We start from the raw sequence: 15,182 nt of genomic DNA, 5'->3' as shown, positions 1-15,182 counted from the left end.
ACGTGGGCAGCAGTGTGGAGTAGTGGTTAGGGCTCTGGACTCTTGACCAGAGGGTCATGGGTTCAATCCCAGGTGGGGGACATGGCTGCTGTACCCTTGAGCAAGGTACTTTACCTAGATTGCTCCAGTAAAAACCCAACTGTATAAATGGGTAATTTTATGTAAAAATAATGTGATATCTTGTAACAATTGTAAATCGCCCTGGTTAAGTGCCTCTGCTAAGAAATAAATAATAATAATAATCACTCACAAGGTATAATCACAATACAAACACCAGGAGCAGAAACTGTGGTAGGCATTCCATACTGTATTAGTCTGGTTGCTGATACCCCACCGCAAGGGCATGCATATCCCAGGAAACAGTGATATTGTTGAGGTGGGCATACATATGTTTTGCATAGAATGTATCTATAGAGCTGACTGTCCAGTTGTGACACATGCCCTTCTTTGGCACAGGCTTTTTGTAGTACCAGAATATTGTGGTAATAAGAGGCTCTGTTTTTTTCCACCTGACTATCAGCATGTCACACTTACATGTTTACACAATATCTACAGAACCACTTGTCCAGTTGTGATAAAACTTGCTAAGGCTGTTCCATAGTACAAGAAATATCAGCATGTGGGGGTGTATGCTGGCACTTGTCCATCTGTATGTCTGTCAAACATGTTTATATGTGCATACAGTGGATGTTGGTCATGTTACTGATAGTTCTACAGATCTGTGTTTACAGCCGTCGAAGGGGTTGAATGTCACCATTATGCTTGTTAGTCTTACAATGTGATCCCTTCAGTGTCAGAACTTTTAGTTATATCCTTGCAGAAGTAGTTGGTACCTAGTACCTGCAGTACATTTGATTTGCCTGGGTTGCTGCTCTCATGGGTGAAAGTGGCCAATGATCATTTTGACTGAAACTCCCCAAACCCCCCCCCCCTCCCCCGAAGCTCTGGGGTTGTACATGCTCTCCGATGTTCAGCCATTTTGGGCCACATACAGAAGCAAATCTGAACTTGACTTTGTAGAAAAAGAAATTCAGAAATTACTTCACTTACAACTTGTCATTTTACCAGATGGATCAACCTGATAAATCTCACATGAGGCTAGTTAACAAACATAGTTTTTGAAATGTTACTGATCAAACCTTTTACATGTATGCCCAAATCACATATTAATTTTATAAAACTGCCGCAAATATCATATACAATCTCTGCTTAACTCAATTAGATATTGTAAAAATAGGGTTCATACAGTTTTTCTGAGTTTGGCATCATTTTCTATGTTGATAACTAATAACCAACTGTAAAAAATAAAGTTTTTGCATTAAGTTCATTTAACTGCATAATTGCAAAAATCTAAATTATACTCACTTTTATAGATAAGCTCTGGACCAGTAACCTTTCTTATTCAGTAACACAAGTCAGTTTTGGTATCTATAGGTGAGTGTTTCATTCAAAAAGCAGCACAACTATTGAGTGTTTTAATCAATGTCAGAAGCAATGGTCAAACTGAAGGACTAACTGCTGAGCGTAGAGAAGCAAATGTTTATTTATTGTCTTTTATTTTTTTATTTTTGTTTACAATTAAGAAGCTCTAAGAAACCAAGCAAACTTTGCTGTTGTGAAGAAACAGTTTCAGTAATTGCAAACCTACAAAACTGGGCAGATGTTTCAGCATAAAATGTACACTGTGTAGGTCTACTTCCTGAGCATGCATTAAATACAAATACATGTAAGTCTCTGCACAGTGCTACACCTAGAATTCCCACATGAAGTTTATTAAAGGAAAGTGTTAAACAAAGAAAAGCAAGTACTGTTCTTTAGAAGGTAATTATTTCCCAAGTAAGGCAGTTCAAAATACTTGCCATGTCAAAAGCACTGTTTTACTATATAAAGAAAATACTCTGAAGCAAATGCAAAGACTTTTTTTTTTATTTGCTGAATAAAACAATTTAAACAGTATAAACTTAGTTGCAGGAAGGACCAGTCAAGAGTTGTTTCTTGTTTTATACCATTAAATAGTCTTATTGCTCTAAGAAATTGTGTCTTTGCCTTTGTGCTTGCTTCTAAATATGGTCCATTGAGTTAGAGGGTAAAACAATAATGTAAAACAATAATGTAACTGCTACTAGTGCAACAAGTCATTTCTTGCTAGTTTACATAAAAGTACTAAAGTAAATACTTATATATTTACTTTAATATTTAGACTAATATTTAATTTTACACTTGCTTCGCATTGGGTTCATTATTTATATCTTTAACCAGGGCTGACTGTGCGCAGAACAGCGAGGAGAGTATAAGCAAACAGTTTAATTACCTTACGATTCAGGTGCATGCCTTTAAAGTATGATTAAACTATTCTAATTATTTATTCACAAATAAGCTTGACTTGAAAAACGTTTTAAGCAAATTCCTACTTGGTTTGCTTTACTGAGTACAACAAGCTTCAATATGAAGCTGAAAATTAATTTTAATAAAGAAAAAAAAAACATTTGGTTGTTAGTAGTTTATTAATCCCAGAATCTCATCAAGCAGCTTCTTGAATGATCCCAGGGTGTCAGCTTCAACAACATTACTGGGGAGTTCGTTCCAGACCCTCACAATTCTCTGTGTAAAAAAGTGCCTCCTATTTTCTGTTCTGAATGCCCCTTTATTTAATCTCCATTTGTGACCCCTGGTGCTTGTTTCTTTTTTCAGGTCAAAAAAGTCCCCTGGGTCGACATTGTCTATACCTTTTAGGATTTTGAATGCTTGAATCAGATCACCGCATAGTCTTCTTTGTTCAAGACTGAATAGATTCAATTCTTTTAGCCTGTCTGCATACAACATGCCTTTTAAACACGGGATAATTCTGGTTGCTCTTCTTTGCACTCTTTCTAAAGCAGCAATATCCTTTTTGTAACGAGGTGACCAGAACTGGACACAATATTCTAGGTGAGGTCTTACTAATGCATTGTAAAGTTTTAACATTACTTCCCTTGCTTTAAATTCAACACTTCTCACAATATATCCGAGCATCTTGTTGGCCATTTTTATAGCTTCCCCACATTGTCTAGATAAAGACATGTTGACTGAGTCAACATAAACTCCTAGGTCTTTTTCATAGATTCCTTCTTCAATTTCAGTATCTCCCATATGATATTTATAATGCAAATTTTTATTGCCTGCGTGCAGTACTTTACACTTTTCTCTATTAAATGTCATTTGCCATGTGTCTGCCCAGTCCTGAATGCTGTCTAGATCATTTTGAATTACCTTTGCTGCTGCAACAGTGTTTGCCACTCCTCCTATTTTTGTGTCGTCTGCAAATTTAACAAGTTTGCTTACTATACCAGAATCTAAATCATTAATGTAGATTAGGAATAGCAGATGACCTAATACTGATCCCTGTGGTACACCACTGGTTACCTCGCTCCATTTCGAGGTTTCTCCTCTAATCAGTACTTTCTGTTTTCTACATGTTAACCACTCCCTAATCCATGTGCATGCATTTCCTAGAATCCCTACTGCATTCAGTTTGAGAATTCATCTTTTATGCAGGACTTTGTCAAAAGCTTTCTGGAAATCTAAATAAACCATGTCGTATGCTTTGCAATTATCCATTGTCGATGTTGCATCCTCAAAAAAATCAAGCAGGTTAGTTAGACATGATCTCCCTTTCCTAAAACCATGCTGACTGTCTCCCAGGATACTGTTACCATATAGGTCATTTTCCATTTTGGATCATCTTATAGTTTCCATAAGTTTACATATAATAGAAGTCAGGCTTATTGGTCTGTAGTTACCTGGTTCGGTTTTGTCTCCCTTTTTGTGGATCGGTATTACGTTTGCAATTTTCCAGTCTGTCGGTACAACCCCTGTGTCAAGAGACTGTTGCATGATCTTGGTTAGCGGTTTGTAAATAACTTCTCTCATTTCTTTGAGTACTATTGGGAGGATCTCATCCGGCCCAGGGGATTTGTTTATTTTAAGAGCTCCTAGTCCCTTTAACACTTCTGTCTCTTATGCTAAAGTTATTTGAAACTGGATAGGAACAGGTCGACATGTGGGGCATGTTGTCCGTGTCCTCCTTTGTAAAAACCTGTGAAAAGTAATCATTTAATATATTTGCTATTTTTTTTTTTCTTCGTCTATGATTTTGCCACTTAGACATTTAACCTCCTCTTTGAATGTTCTCTTGCTGTTATAATATTGGAAAAACATTTTGGAATTGGTTTTAGCCCCCTTAGCAATATTGATTTCTATCTCTCTCTTGGCCTTTCTAACTTCCTTTTTGACTTGTGTTTGCAGTTCCAAGTACTCTTTCTGTGTACTTTGTTTTTGGTCCTTTTTAAACGCTCTGTAAAGTGCCTTTTTTCGCTGAATATTTTTTTCAATTGATCTATTTAACCATTTTGGCCATTTTGTTTTAGATTTAGATTTGTCTACTTTTGGGATGTAATTGTTTTGCGCCTCTAGTACTACATTTTTGAAAAACAGCCATCCCTTTTCTGTGGATGTTTTCTCTATTTTACTCCAATCTAGTTCTGTTAGTCTGTTTCATACCTTCATAGTTTGATTTTCTAAAATTGTAAACCTTAGCTTTAGTTATTACTTTTGGGGTTTTAAAAATCACTTCGAATGAGACCATGTTGTGGTCTGAGTTTGCCAATGGCTCTCTGACCTCTGTTTTAGTTATTCTGTCTTTGTTATTTGAAAAGACTAAATCAAGGCATGCCTCCCCTCTAGTCGGTGCCTTGACAAATTGTGTTAGGAAGCAGTCATTTGGCGGTCTATAGCATGCTCCTATTATTATGCCTTTTGAATTTTTATCCATTATTCTGGCCCATATTGATTTGGCGTTGTTTTCTTTGTCCAGATTTAACACCTGGGCTTCAAGACTATTTCTTATGTATAGCGCTACCCCTCCGCCTCTTCTGTCCTGCCTGTCTTTCCTATACAGTGTGTACCCACTAATATTATATTCGTCTCCATCACTCTCAGACAACCACATTTTTGTAACACCTATCACATCGTAGTTACTTGTTAGTGCAGTAGCTTCAAGTTCTAACATTTTGTTTCTGAGACTTCTAGCATTAAGATAAATACAATGGCTGTCTTACCTGAGTTGTTGCCCTTGTTTTGATGTGGTCTCCCTTCTGTTTTTTTGTTTTTTCCCCCCTTCCTTTCTAGTTTAAATGCTTCTGGACCAACTCAAGGACCCTTTCTCCAAGTAGATCGGTTCCCTTTTTGTTTAAGTGCAGTCCGTCCCACCTATATAGATAGTCCTTGTTGTAGAATGTGCTCCAGTGTTCAAGAAAGATGAAGCCTTCCTGTGTGCACCACGATTTCAGCCATGCATTTTGATTTTGTATTTCCAGCTGTCCATATGGTCCTTTGCAAGGTGCTGGCAGTATCCCAGAAAATACCACAGTTTTGGTCTTGTCTTAATTTCCTTCCTAGCTCTCTGAATTTGTTTTGCAGGGATCTTGGTCTGTCTCTTCCAATACTGTTTGTACCGATGTGGACGACTACTACCAGGTTGTCTCCTGTTCATTCTAGGAGCCTGTCCACGTTCTCAGTGATGTGCTTGACAGAGGCTCCTGGAAGGCAGCACACTGTTGTAGTAAGGGGGTCCAAACTGCAAACTGAACTTGCTGTGTTTCTCAATATGGAGTCCCCAACAATCATGACCTATCTTCTTTTTGCTGCCTGGCCAGCATTGTTTATAGGGTCCTGGATGTTGTTCCTTTCATTCTCTTGATGTTGGTTTTGGTCATCTAAATTTTGAAGTGGCTTATATTTGTTGGATGTTTGGATTTCTGGTGGTTGTGTTTGACGAAGTTTCTTTTTTTCCCTGCTTCTGCCTATCTGAACCCAGCTGTTTCGACTCTCTTCCATCTCCCAGGTGGCTTTCAGTCTGCTAGGGGTGCAGACTTCCATGAATTGTGGGTGTGTCAGCTCCTCAAGCTCCTGTTGCTGTCTCATTTCCTCCAGCTCCATTTCTAACAGACTTACTCGTTGAAGCAAGTCCTGGATCGTGCGGCACTTTACACACACTTGGTTGAGCTCTGTTGGGTTTTCTCGGATTTCCCACATCATGCAGTTGTCACAGATTACTGGCTTGAAGACCTTTTTTTTTGGAAGTTTAGTTTAGCTTCTGCAGCTGTCAACCTGCTTCCAAACTGCTTCTAACTGTGATGTACTTGTCCACTCGTACTTCTCCCACGCTGTCGCTGTGAACACTGGCTGGCTTTAGAATAATAGAATAATAGTGTGTTTACACGGAGCAAAAAAAGTAGAGTGGCAAAATATCTAGTTTGCCTCCCCTGTGCTCTATGGGTTAGGTGCCTATGGTCTCAATCAAGTTACAGTTCAACAGGAGAAAAATATACTAAAAGGTCACAAGTCATCAAATACATGCGAAAAAATTATATTTCCGACCCAGATTTTTTTTGGCATTTCTGCACGACGTGGGAGAAACCATTTTGACGGAATTCCGTCTACAGACGGGGCACCCATGTGCTCTCATAAATTCTCATAAATTCTGTGCTGGCAAGAAACCAATAACAAACTGGAGTTATTGTGCACCGAGCTCGAAATTAAGGGCAGCCATGCAGCAATTGCTGCGGGTGCCCTTCTCAATTGCCACAATGCCCATCAAAGTGTATGTCTATTCACAGCAATTATGGCCGCAGGGCCCTTTTTGCTATAGCAAATACAGATGCCTGTACATACCAAATTAAGAAGTGTTTGGAGCCAAAAAAAAACATAATTATGTGATTTGGGAGGTTAAGTTGCATCAGTGAGAAAAAAAAGAACAAACGATGAAAACTACCCTTCAAGCACATGGATTTCTGAAAGAAAAAGTAGAAGCATTGCACACTTGATCATTTTTTCAGGTCAGTAGTTTAGAAATGTTTAAGATAACCACTTGTAGGTAAGTTTTTTTCAGGTTTAATTTTTTTTTTTTTTTTTTTTTTACTTACTTGAATATGGTTCAATTGCCGTTATCCCCTTATTTTAATGTCCTTTCTTTCCACAACGAAACCAAGACGGTAGGAAATACTTTTCTACATTGTATTACAGTGTTTATTATCATTATTTGTCCATCTTATGATAAAAAGAAGTATGTTTTTTCGGTTCCTCCATAAATGCAACACAGCACCTTAGCATTTTGTATGTTACAAGCGGGAAGGGTATTTCAGAGTTTAGCTTATGTTAAACTGTGTAGAATATGCTACTAAAACTGATCAAAATGGACCCATGGCGTAGCGGTGTAAGCCAATCCCTTCAGTGCAGGGAGCTACATCCTTGCTAACATGAATCGAATCTAGGCTGCTGGTAGCCTGGCTGGAGGTCCGCCCAGCCGCCCAGAAGCAATGCAATTGGCCGGATTGCCAACTGCAGGGATCTCGGCGCCCTCTGTCTGCCAAGTGCTAATTTGCTCTTGGTCTTGGCAGGCCATTTTGGGTTGAAGCGTAATATTATTTGTTACTTATTTTGTACATCATATTTTGGCTTGCTGTTTTTATATAGATTTCATATCAAGAACCACATTAATAAAGTGCTAACCAATGCTTAAAATAATTTTGTTCTTACCCCTTACTTGAAGCACTTTTTTATTTAGCCAAGTTAGCATATGGTCCACATAATAACTAGAAAAGTGGCCAAGTTATATACAAAAAAGGGTCAGCCCTGTAATGTAAAAGTGGCTAAGTTAAACTTGACACAAACCCCCATTTTTATTGCAGTAGGAACTAGTAGTAAAATTAATTTTAAAAAGCTGGGGCCAAGCTATGCCCCAATTGTGTCTTGTTTATAAAACACCACTAGGATTCAAACCCATGTAATCAGATGCGTCAAAGACTTGACCACAGTCCTTTAGCTCAAATGTCTTTATCTTGTTTATTTTTATTTCTTTTTTGAATATCCAAAATCCCGTTGAGTGACATATTTGGATTCTGTGGCAATATGAGGCTATGTCAATTACAAAAAGAAAACAAAAACATGGGAAATAATAATGGAGTTAAAACAAATGAAATACCTTCTATGTTCCATTAAGTCTGGGGATACAGAAGGCAGCAAAGTCAGGAGATTAACTACTGCACTGGCTTGTCCAGCTTGTCGTTCTTTTCCTTATAATGCATAGGCCTACATTTCAGTTCCATAACAATCAAGTACTTCCAGTATGTCAAACACTTCGACCAGAGCGTTCAACATTGCTTCAACAGTGAAGTGTTATCTGACTAAACTCTTTTGAGTAAACTGCAAATAGAACTGATTCGCGTTCATGTGAATTAAATCTTTGTTCTAGTAAAAACACCAAAACTGCAAGTAGTGCAAAATAGGAAATGGCAATTCACCCATTTCAGACTAGAAGCAAGCAGTAATGGGTCTGTCCTAAAACACAGACCACTTTTCAAAAATTCTTAGGCCTGCGCCCATTAGACTGACATACTGATTATTTATCAATTTTCATGACATGACAGTAGCAGTCTCAGCTGGTCTCAAATACAGTGCAATTGTCTTCCACAGTGCACTGTAATAGATGGTACCTGGTGAGTTTGCAGAAACAGTAGAATCCACAAGCCCAGCTGCAGGACTGGAACAGCTGGTACTGGAGGCTGGAACTGATCTGTTCATAGAGGACTGCAGACCTAGAGGACATGCACTGGGCACTGTCGGGGGCTGCACAGCAGGAGACATGGCAGATCCAGAGAGGTTTGCTGTGGTCTGCACTTTAACTTGTGCCATCCTCTATACCTGCAATGAAAAACAAGGAGTACTATAATTAGCAACAATGGATATAAGATTCTAGCAGGTTTTATATAAAACCACATCAGACCACAAAGCCTTTAAATATCAGAAGAGCTAGCAATGTGGTATACCTTACATAGACACAGACAGGGTGTAATCCTTCCTCAGAATGCCTCTCCTTGCAAAGGGTTACAGTATACCACAAAGACAATAATAGCCAATTTACACTTGCCACTTTTAGGATGACTTTGATCTAACTTCGCAATCAGGACGAGAGGAGACTGAGCCACTTTAGCTCTTTTTCTTGTTCTACTCTGAACACAGTCGTCCCCGAGGTGGCTAACACAAAGTCACGTCGTGAGCAATGCCCCCAGTGTCACTCAGCCTTCTCCTTGGGAACAGAAGGCGTAAACACGCTCACTTGAAGCTGCTGTCATGCAGAGCAAGTGTTGCTCCGGACAGACAAAAGAGATCAGAGCCCGTGTTGATTATTATTGTTTTTGTAATAGTCTTTTCTGGGAAGTTTCACTCATGCACAGGATCCTGAACAATTATCTTGGTAACTGCTAAGAAGAGGCAACTAGTACTAGCACGGAAAGTACACCTTTTAAGATTTAAGTACAGTTTATTTTTTGATGATTCCTTGAAGGTAAGGCAATAGACAAAGAATGTTTGACAATCTCTAAATGCATCAGAAAAAAAAAAAACCTTAATTAAGCCTATACCAGTAAGTAATTTATACAGATAGAAATACAAACTCCTGCATGGTCCTTGCTTTTTCTGTACAGGCCGTCAGGTTGCAGCTAATCTAAAAGAAACCAACTGTGTAATATAGGTTTTGTTAGTGACCAAATAAGGACCCATGTTAATCGTAAAATAAAGAAGGGACATGTCAATCACCTGTAAACTCGGGGACCTCAATGCATAGTTAAACTTTTCATCCTGTGTGTAGTGAGGTCACCACTTTCGTCCAGGGACTATTCACATGTGTACAGGTCCTAAGGCGTATTAGAGCCCAGCACGTAAATGGGTGGCCCAACAGATAAGAATCTTTAAAGCCAATCACGACTTGTATGTGGAAACGCATAATGGGACAGTCACATCTATACTGTGCAGTAAACTAGACTTTGGGAACTACTGCATATCATGTATGTATTTACCACACACCAAATGCTGTCTATACCGTGTGAGAGCAAGCTGTACTGTTCAAAGCCAAAGCCTCCCTTGGTCTTCCAAAAAAGGCTATACGATCTGAAGACCACCTTGTAACATTGTAAATAGAATCTGAGAGACTAACTTTTCCCTGAAGTCATAGGTCTGCAAACAGAGATTTCTTTGCTTGAAGTAGATGCTTGTTTGTTTTTGAGATTTATTTTCCTGATAAGCCTACCTTCAATAAACTGATTCTGCAGCATGCCGGGATCCTCATTATTTATGTTTCAGTCTGCTTGATGCTCAGATATCATTTTTTGTTACAGTATTGATTCAAAGGACATATATGTCCTTATAGCATTAAATTTCTAAATCATATTTTTTTCTCCCAGCCAATTAAAATGCTGAAAATCCAAGAATGCATGCTTCTTGTGCAAGACAACAATTAGTCTGACTGTGAAAGACAAGACAGGATTTTTGAGTGGGACAACTTAATGACAATCCACACCAGCCACTGACCCTCTCCTTCGGCAGGTAATGAATGATTAACAACATACAACTGTTGCTCTCTGTCTGTCAGACTGGAACCTATTGTGTAAATGTGACATCAGAAGTATTGTGGGCTCCATTCCATACATCCTACCCCAAGATTCTGATAGCCTACTCTCAAAGACTGCTACAGAGCTCCCTTAGCCAGTTTAATTCAATTTGGATGGTTCCCTGTAAAGTGACATACACTATCTCCACTATATTGCTGTTGCCTGAGAGATAATTAGCTGAAAGTACAATTACAGGAGTCTTTTTCACTTTATGGAAAGTGTTTCAGAGCATTATCCTGCAACATAAAATGAAGTTAACAAACACAAACTTCTTAAGTACAATAATTGTCTATTTTGACAAAATAATCAAATGACATGTGAAGGCAAGAATTATTACTTTTGTCCTGTCAAGAGTATGCGCTGGTTTTCTGTTCCCAGCATGAATACTGTAGGTGCTATCAGGCTATCAGTCCAATAACGACAGACAACAGTTGTCAAGTGAATAGATTAGTCTCTGTTCCACCAAAAATCTTGCTCAGGCTTAGCAAATGTTGTAGGAGCTTAGTAACCTGTTGTAAAAACAATTACATATTAATAAACGAACTCTCAATGGTGTGCAGCAAACTACAGTACATGTCAGTACAGACTATGCTAATCGCAGATCAGCGACAGTGTCATGAACTCGTGTCAGGGTAAACAACAGCACATTAAGATTCTGCATGGCACAAAATGGATATAAAGATAACCCTTAAGAAAAAATATTATTTTTATTCATTCGGTGACAGAACAATGTACACGAGAATAAAACATAATCACGTCTTCAGAGACTCGACCCTATTTGGACTCACTTTGTTTGTAAAATATATTACTGTATACACATGCCATCGTGTTGTCATTAATGTAGTTAGAATTGTCTTTTTTTATTATGAATTGTAGTGTTAAAATACAGCAGACATTATCATGTCAGCCTGTATTATTCAATATAATTGTACTGTTCAGTATTATTTCAGCACATAACACGGGCATCATGGCTGAAAACAAGCAAACACCCGAAACTCCACATCTCATTTTTCCGATTTCGTATTTTTTATACTGAAAACCACGACAGACAAACAAACAACACATATACAACGTGTATTTCTTTATCGCTAGAACGATTATTTTATATTACCTTTTTCCAGGGACAGACCCCAAACACCTCCAACATTGGCAAACACTAAAGAGAACTGACACGGCGTAAACCAATATTGCTATACATTTAAGGGGGGAAAATTGATTTAAATATATGCCTAGTTGAGGAAAGTAATTTTAAAAAATATCTATAAATGACATAATTATTGTATCAAGTTTGACAAACACATAGCACTAAGCAGAAATTGTTTATTTAACCCCCTGTTTCGTACAGATGGTACAGTCCATGCCTTTCCTGTTTTCCGATAGTGAAACTGGACAGTTACATGCGCTGTTCTTTCTCGGCAGCAAAAATTAGTATCTGCAGAATGTTAGCCTTTATTATAAACACAAGCACAACTAGCAATTTAACAAAAGGGAGGGAATTGACAGGGCTAATGGTTATCTAACATCTACTGACATAAGAAATTTCAATTAATGCTGGAGAATGGCTACTGTTGTTTTTTCACGTCCTCAGAATGAGGGTATGTTATAAATTATCCCAGGCTACCAACAAATCCTGCGTTCAATTGGTCATCATGGCAAATTATGTAAGTGTTTATTGCAGGGTCTGGAATGATTCCTTCACTAATAATATACTTGTGCAAAACATTTATGCTGATGTTTGTTTGTTTTTACAAATTTTATCATCAGCAATACTTACGTGTATGTGTTAATGAAACTATATTGTAGAACTCAGGTGATATTTTATTTCCCAAATTACAATGTGTGATTTAAAAGCCATCCAGCACATCAAAGTGGGGATTAGTGTAAAACCATAATACACTGATTCCCTTTAGATATATAGAATGGAGTGTTTAATGCTCATTATTAAGGTGCTGGTTAGTCCTGGAGTCAGAGCTGAAACAATTTCACTCCAGGTGAAACGACCATGATAGCACAAGACTATCAGAAGCAAGGCCTGCAAACAGAGATTTCAAGTGTTTAGTACCAGATACCATGTTTTAAAATGAAAATACATGATTTTGAAAACTACACACTTGTAACCCAAAGAGAGAATGGAAGGGCCTGGCATGTATGACATTTTTTTACTCAGGCTAGATCAACCAAAGTGTCCTTGCCAAAGTATGCCACCAGAAGTTCTTTAACAGGTGTTAGGATCAAAGTTCTTTTTGTATTGCTGAAAGTAAACACTAGGTGGTGCTGGTTGTTGCTCATATATAGACAGTTTAGCTGATATGATCTATAGAATACATGTGTCTATGGCTGGCAAATAGCACAGAATAGCAGCTGAATCTTAACACAGAAAACATCAAAGAGTAGAAAACATCAAAGGGTAAAAGGGAAATAACAACACAATTTTTGTGTGTGCAAGAAGAACCACTCAGAATTATTGCAAACATCAATACAAGGTGATAACACATTGAAAATCTAATTTAGGGCTACTTACTCTTGAATTATGTATCAATTTACTTAATTATTTACAACCTTTTAAGGAAGACACAGTTTCATGTGGCATATGGTGGAGAGATGTGGCATGTTTATCCATTAATCCTGTTTTTCATTTCCAGCAACAGTAACTTGTCTTTCACAGTTATGTTTTTTTTTTTTCCATTTAGGTTTCATATGTAAGAATTTCAGTGTCACCTGCACATGTGTACTGCAAGTTGTGGGTGGTAGCACACTGTGCACTCTGCTAGAGTTGTTTAAAAAAAACATGTATTTAAATAGTTACACATTCAGTTTACATTAATATCAAGTTTATTCAACTGGATGTGCTTAGATTACACTGCATTCAGAGCTGGCTATGCAGCTTCTTTGCCCTTATACATGTGTATGACATTGGATGCCAACCCGAGCAATCTCAAGAGCTTCAGTTAATTAGCTCAGAGGCGTCACCTTCAAGATAAATGTTCAAAGGCTGCACTTCTGTATAAAAATATAAAACGTGTAAACCTTTAAGCAGGACATAGCACTCTGACCTTTATTTAACCAACATACAAACTTCTAGTTATCCTAGCTGCAAAGGTCACGTCTCCTTAATGACCACGTTTCTGTGGCACCTTTTTCCTGACTCCATAGTGCATCTGGAGAAATGATAAGTTGTATTTTAAATATAAGAGCAGAGATGCCAAGATCAAAACAGCTGAATGAGTAAGATTTCAAATGTAGGAATACTACATTACATTAAAATTCATTGCCATTGCTTACTTTTAGGAATGAGATTGCTAAAAAATTAACACCAAAATCACTGTGTCTCATTATTATTATTATTATTATTCTGGACTAGGAGCTCTTAAAATAAACAAATCCCCTGGGCCAGATGAGATCTTCCCAATAGTACTCAAAGAAATGAAAGAAGTTATTTACAAACCGCTAACCAAGATCGTGCAACAGTCTCTTGACACAGGGGTTGTACTGACAGACTGGAGAATTGCAAACGTGATACCGATCCACAAAAAGGGAGACAAAACCGAACCAGGTAACTACAGACCAATAAGCCTGACTTCTATTGTATGTAAACTTATGGAAACTATAATAAGATCCAAAATGGAAAATTACCTATATGGTAACAGTATCCTGGGAGACAGTCAGCATGGTTTTAAGAAAGGGAGATCGTGTCTAACTAACCTGCTTGATTTTTTTGAGGATGCAACATCGACAATGGATCATTGCAAAGCATATGACATGGTTTATGTAGATTTCCAGAAAGCTTTTGACAAAGTCCTGCATAAAAGATTAGGCGGAGGCGATTAGAGGAGAAACCTCAAAATGGAGCGAGGTAACCAGTGGTGTACCACAGGGATCAGTATTAGGTCATCTGCTATTCCTAATCTACATTAATGATTTAGATTCTGGTATAGTAAGCAAACTTGTTAAATTTGCAGGTGACACAAAAATAGGAGTGGCAAACACTGATGCAGCAGCAAAGGTCATCCAAAATAATCTAGACAGCATTCAGAACATGGCAAATGACATTTAATAGAGAAAAGTGTAAGGTAAATAAAAATGTGCGTTATAAATATCATATGGGAGATACGGAAATTGAAAAAGGAATCTATGAAAAAGACCTAGGAGTTTATGTTGACTCAGAAATGTCTTCATCTAGACTATGTGGGGAAGCTATAAAAAAAGGCCAACAAGATGCTTGGATATATTGTGACGTGTTGAATTTAAATCAAGGGAAGTAATGTTAAAACTTTACCATGCCTTAGTAAGACCTCATCTAGAATATTGTATTCAGTTCTGGTCACCTCATTACAAAAAGGATATTGCTGCTCTAGAAAGAGCAGAAATCTTAAAAAAAAGACTACTACGCAGTGATCTGATTCAAGCATTCAAAATCCTAAAAGGTATTGACAATGTCGACTCGGGATTTTTTCGACCTGAAAAAAGAAACAAGGACCAGGGGTCACAAATGGATATTAGATAAAGGGACATTCAAAACAGAAAATAGGAGGCACTTTTTTACACAGAGAATTGTGAGGGTGTGGAACCAACTCCCCAGTAATGTTGTTGAAGCTGACACCCTGGGATCCTTCAAGAAGCTGCTTGATGAGATTCTGGGATCAATAAGCTACTAACAACCAAACGAGCAAGATGGGCTGAATGGCCTCCTCTTGTTTG

The 15,182-nt window shown here is 37.9% G+C and overlaps 1 protein-coding gene across 6 annotated transcripts in view; it reads right to left on the bottom strand.

Moving 5' to 3' along the window:
* LOC117400334 (double-stranded RNA-binding protein Staufen homolog 2-like) overlaps window positions 1–11,726 on the bottom strand; it is a 121,352-nt gene extending 109,626 nt beyond the window's left edge. For all 6 annotated transcript variants that reach the window (XM_034000149.3, XM_034000152.3, XM_034000151.3 and 3 more), the window contains exons 1-2: window positions 11,596–11,726; window positions 8,532–8,739 (exon numbers count right to left, since the gene is read on the bottom strand). In XM_034000149.3, coding sequence (XP_033856040.3) covers window positions 8,532–8,730 — 199 coding nt within the window. In that variant the 5' untranslated portion in view covers window positions 8,731–8,739; window positions 11,596–11,726. The remainder of the gene's footprint in view (window positions 1–8,531; window positions 8,740–11,595) is intronic.
* Window positions 11,727–15,182: the final 3,456 nt, after the last annotated feature.

This window comes from Acipenser ruthenus, chromosome 4, assembly GCF_902713425.1.
Source record: "Acipenser ruthenus chromosome 4, fAciRut3.2 maternal haplotype, whole genome shotgun sequence".
Taxonomy (NCBI): Eukaryota; Metazoa; Chordata; class Actinopteri; order Acipenseriformes; family Acipenseridae; genus Acipenser; species Acipenser ruthenus.
Note: the sequence above shows the minus strand (reverse complement) of the source record. Positions and strands in the feature narration are given on the sequence as shown.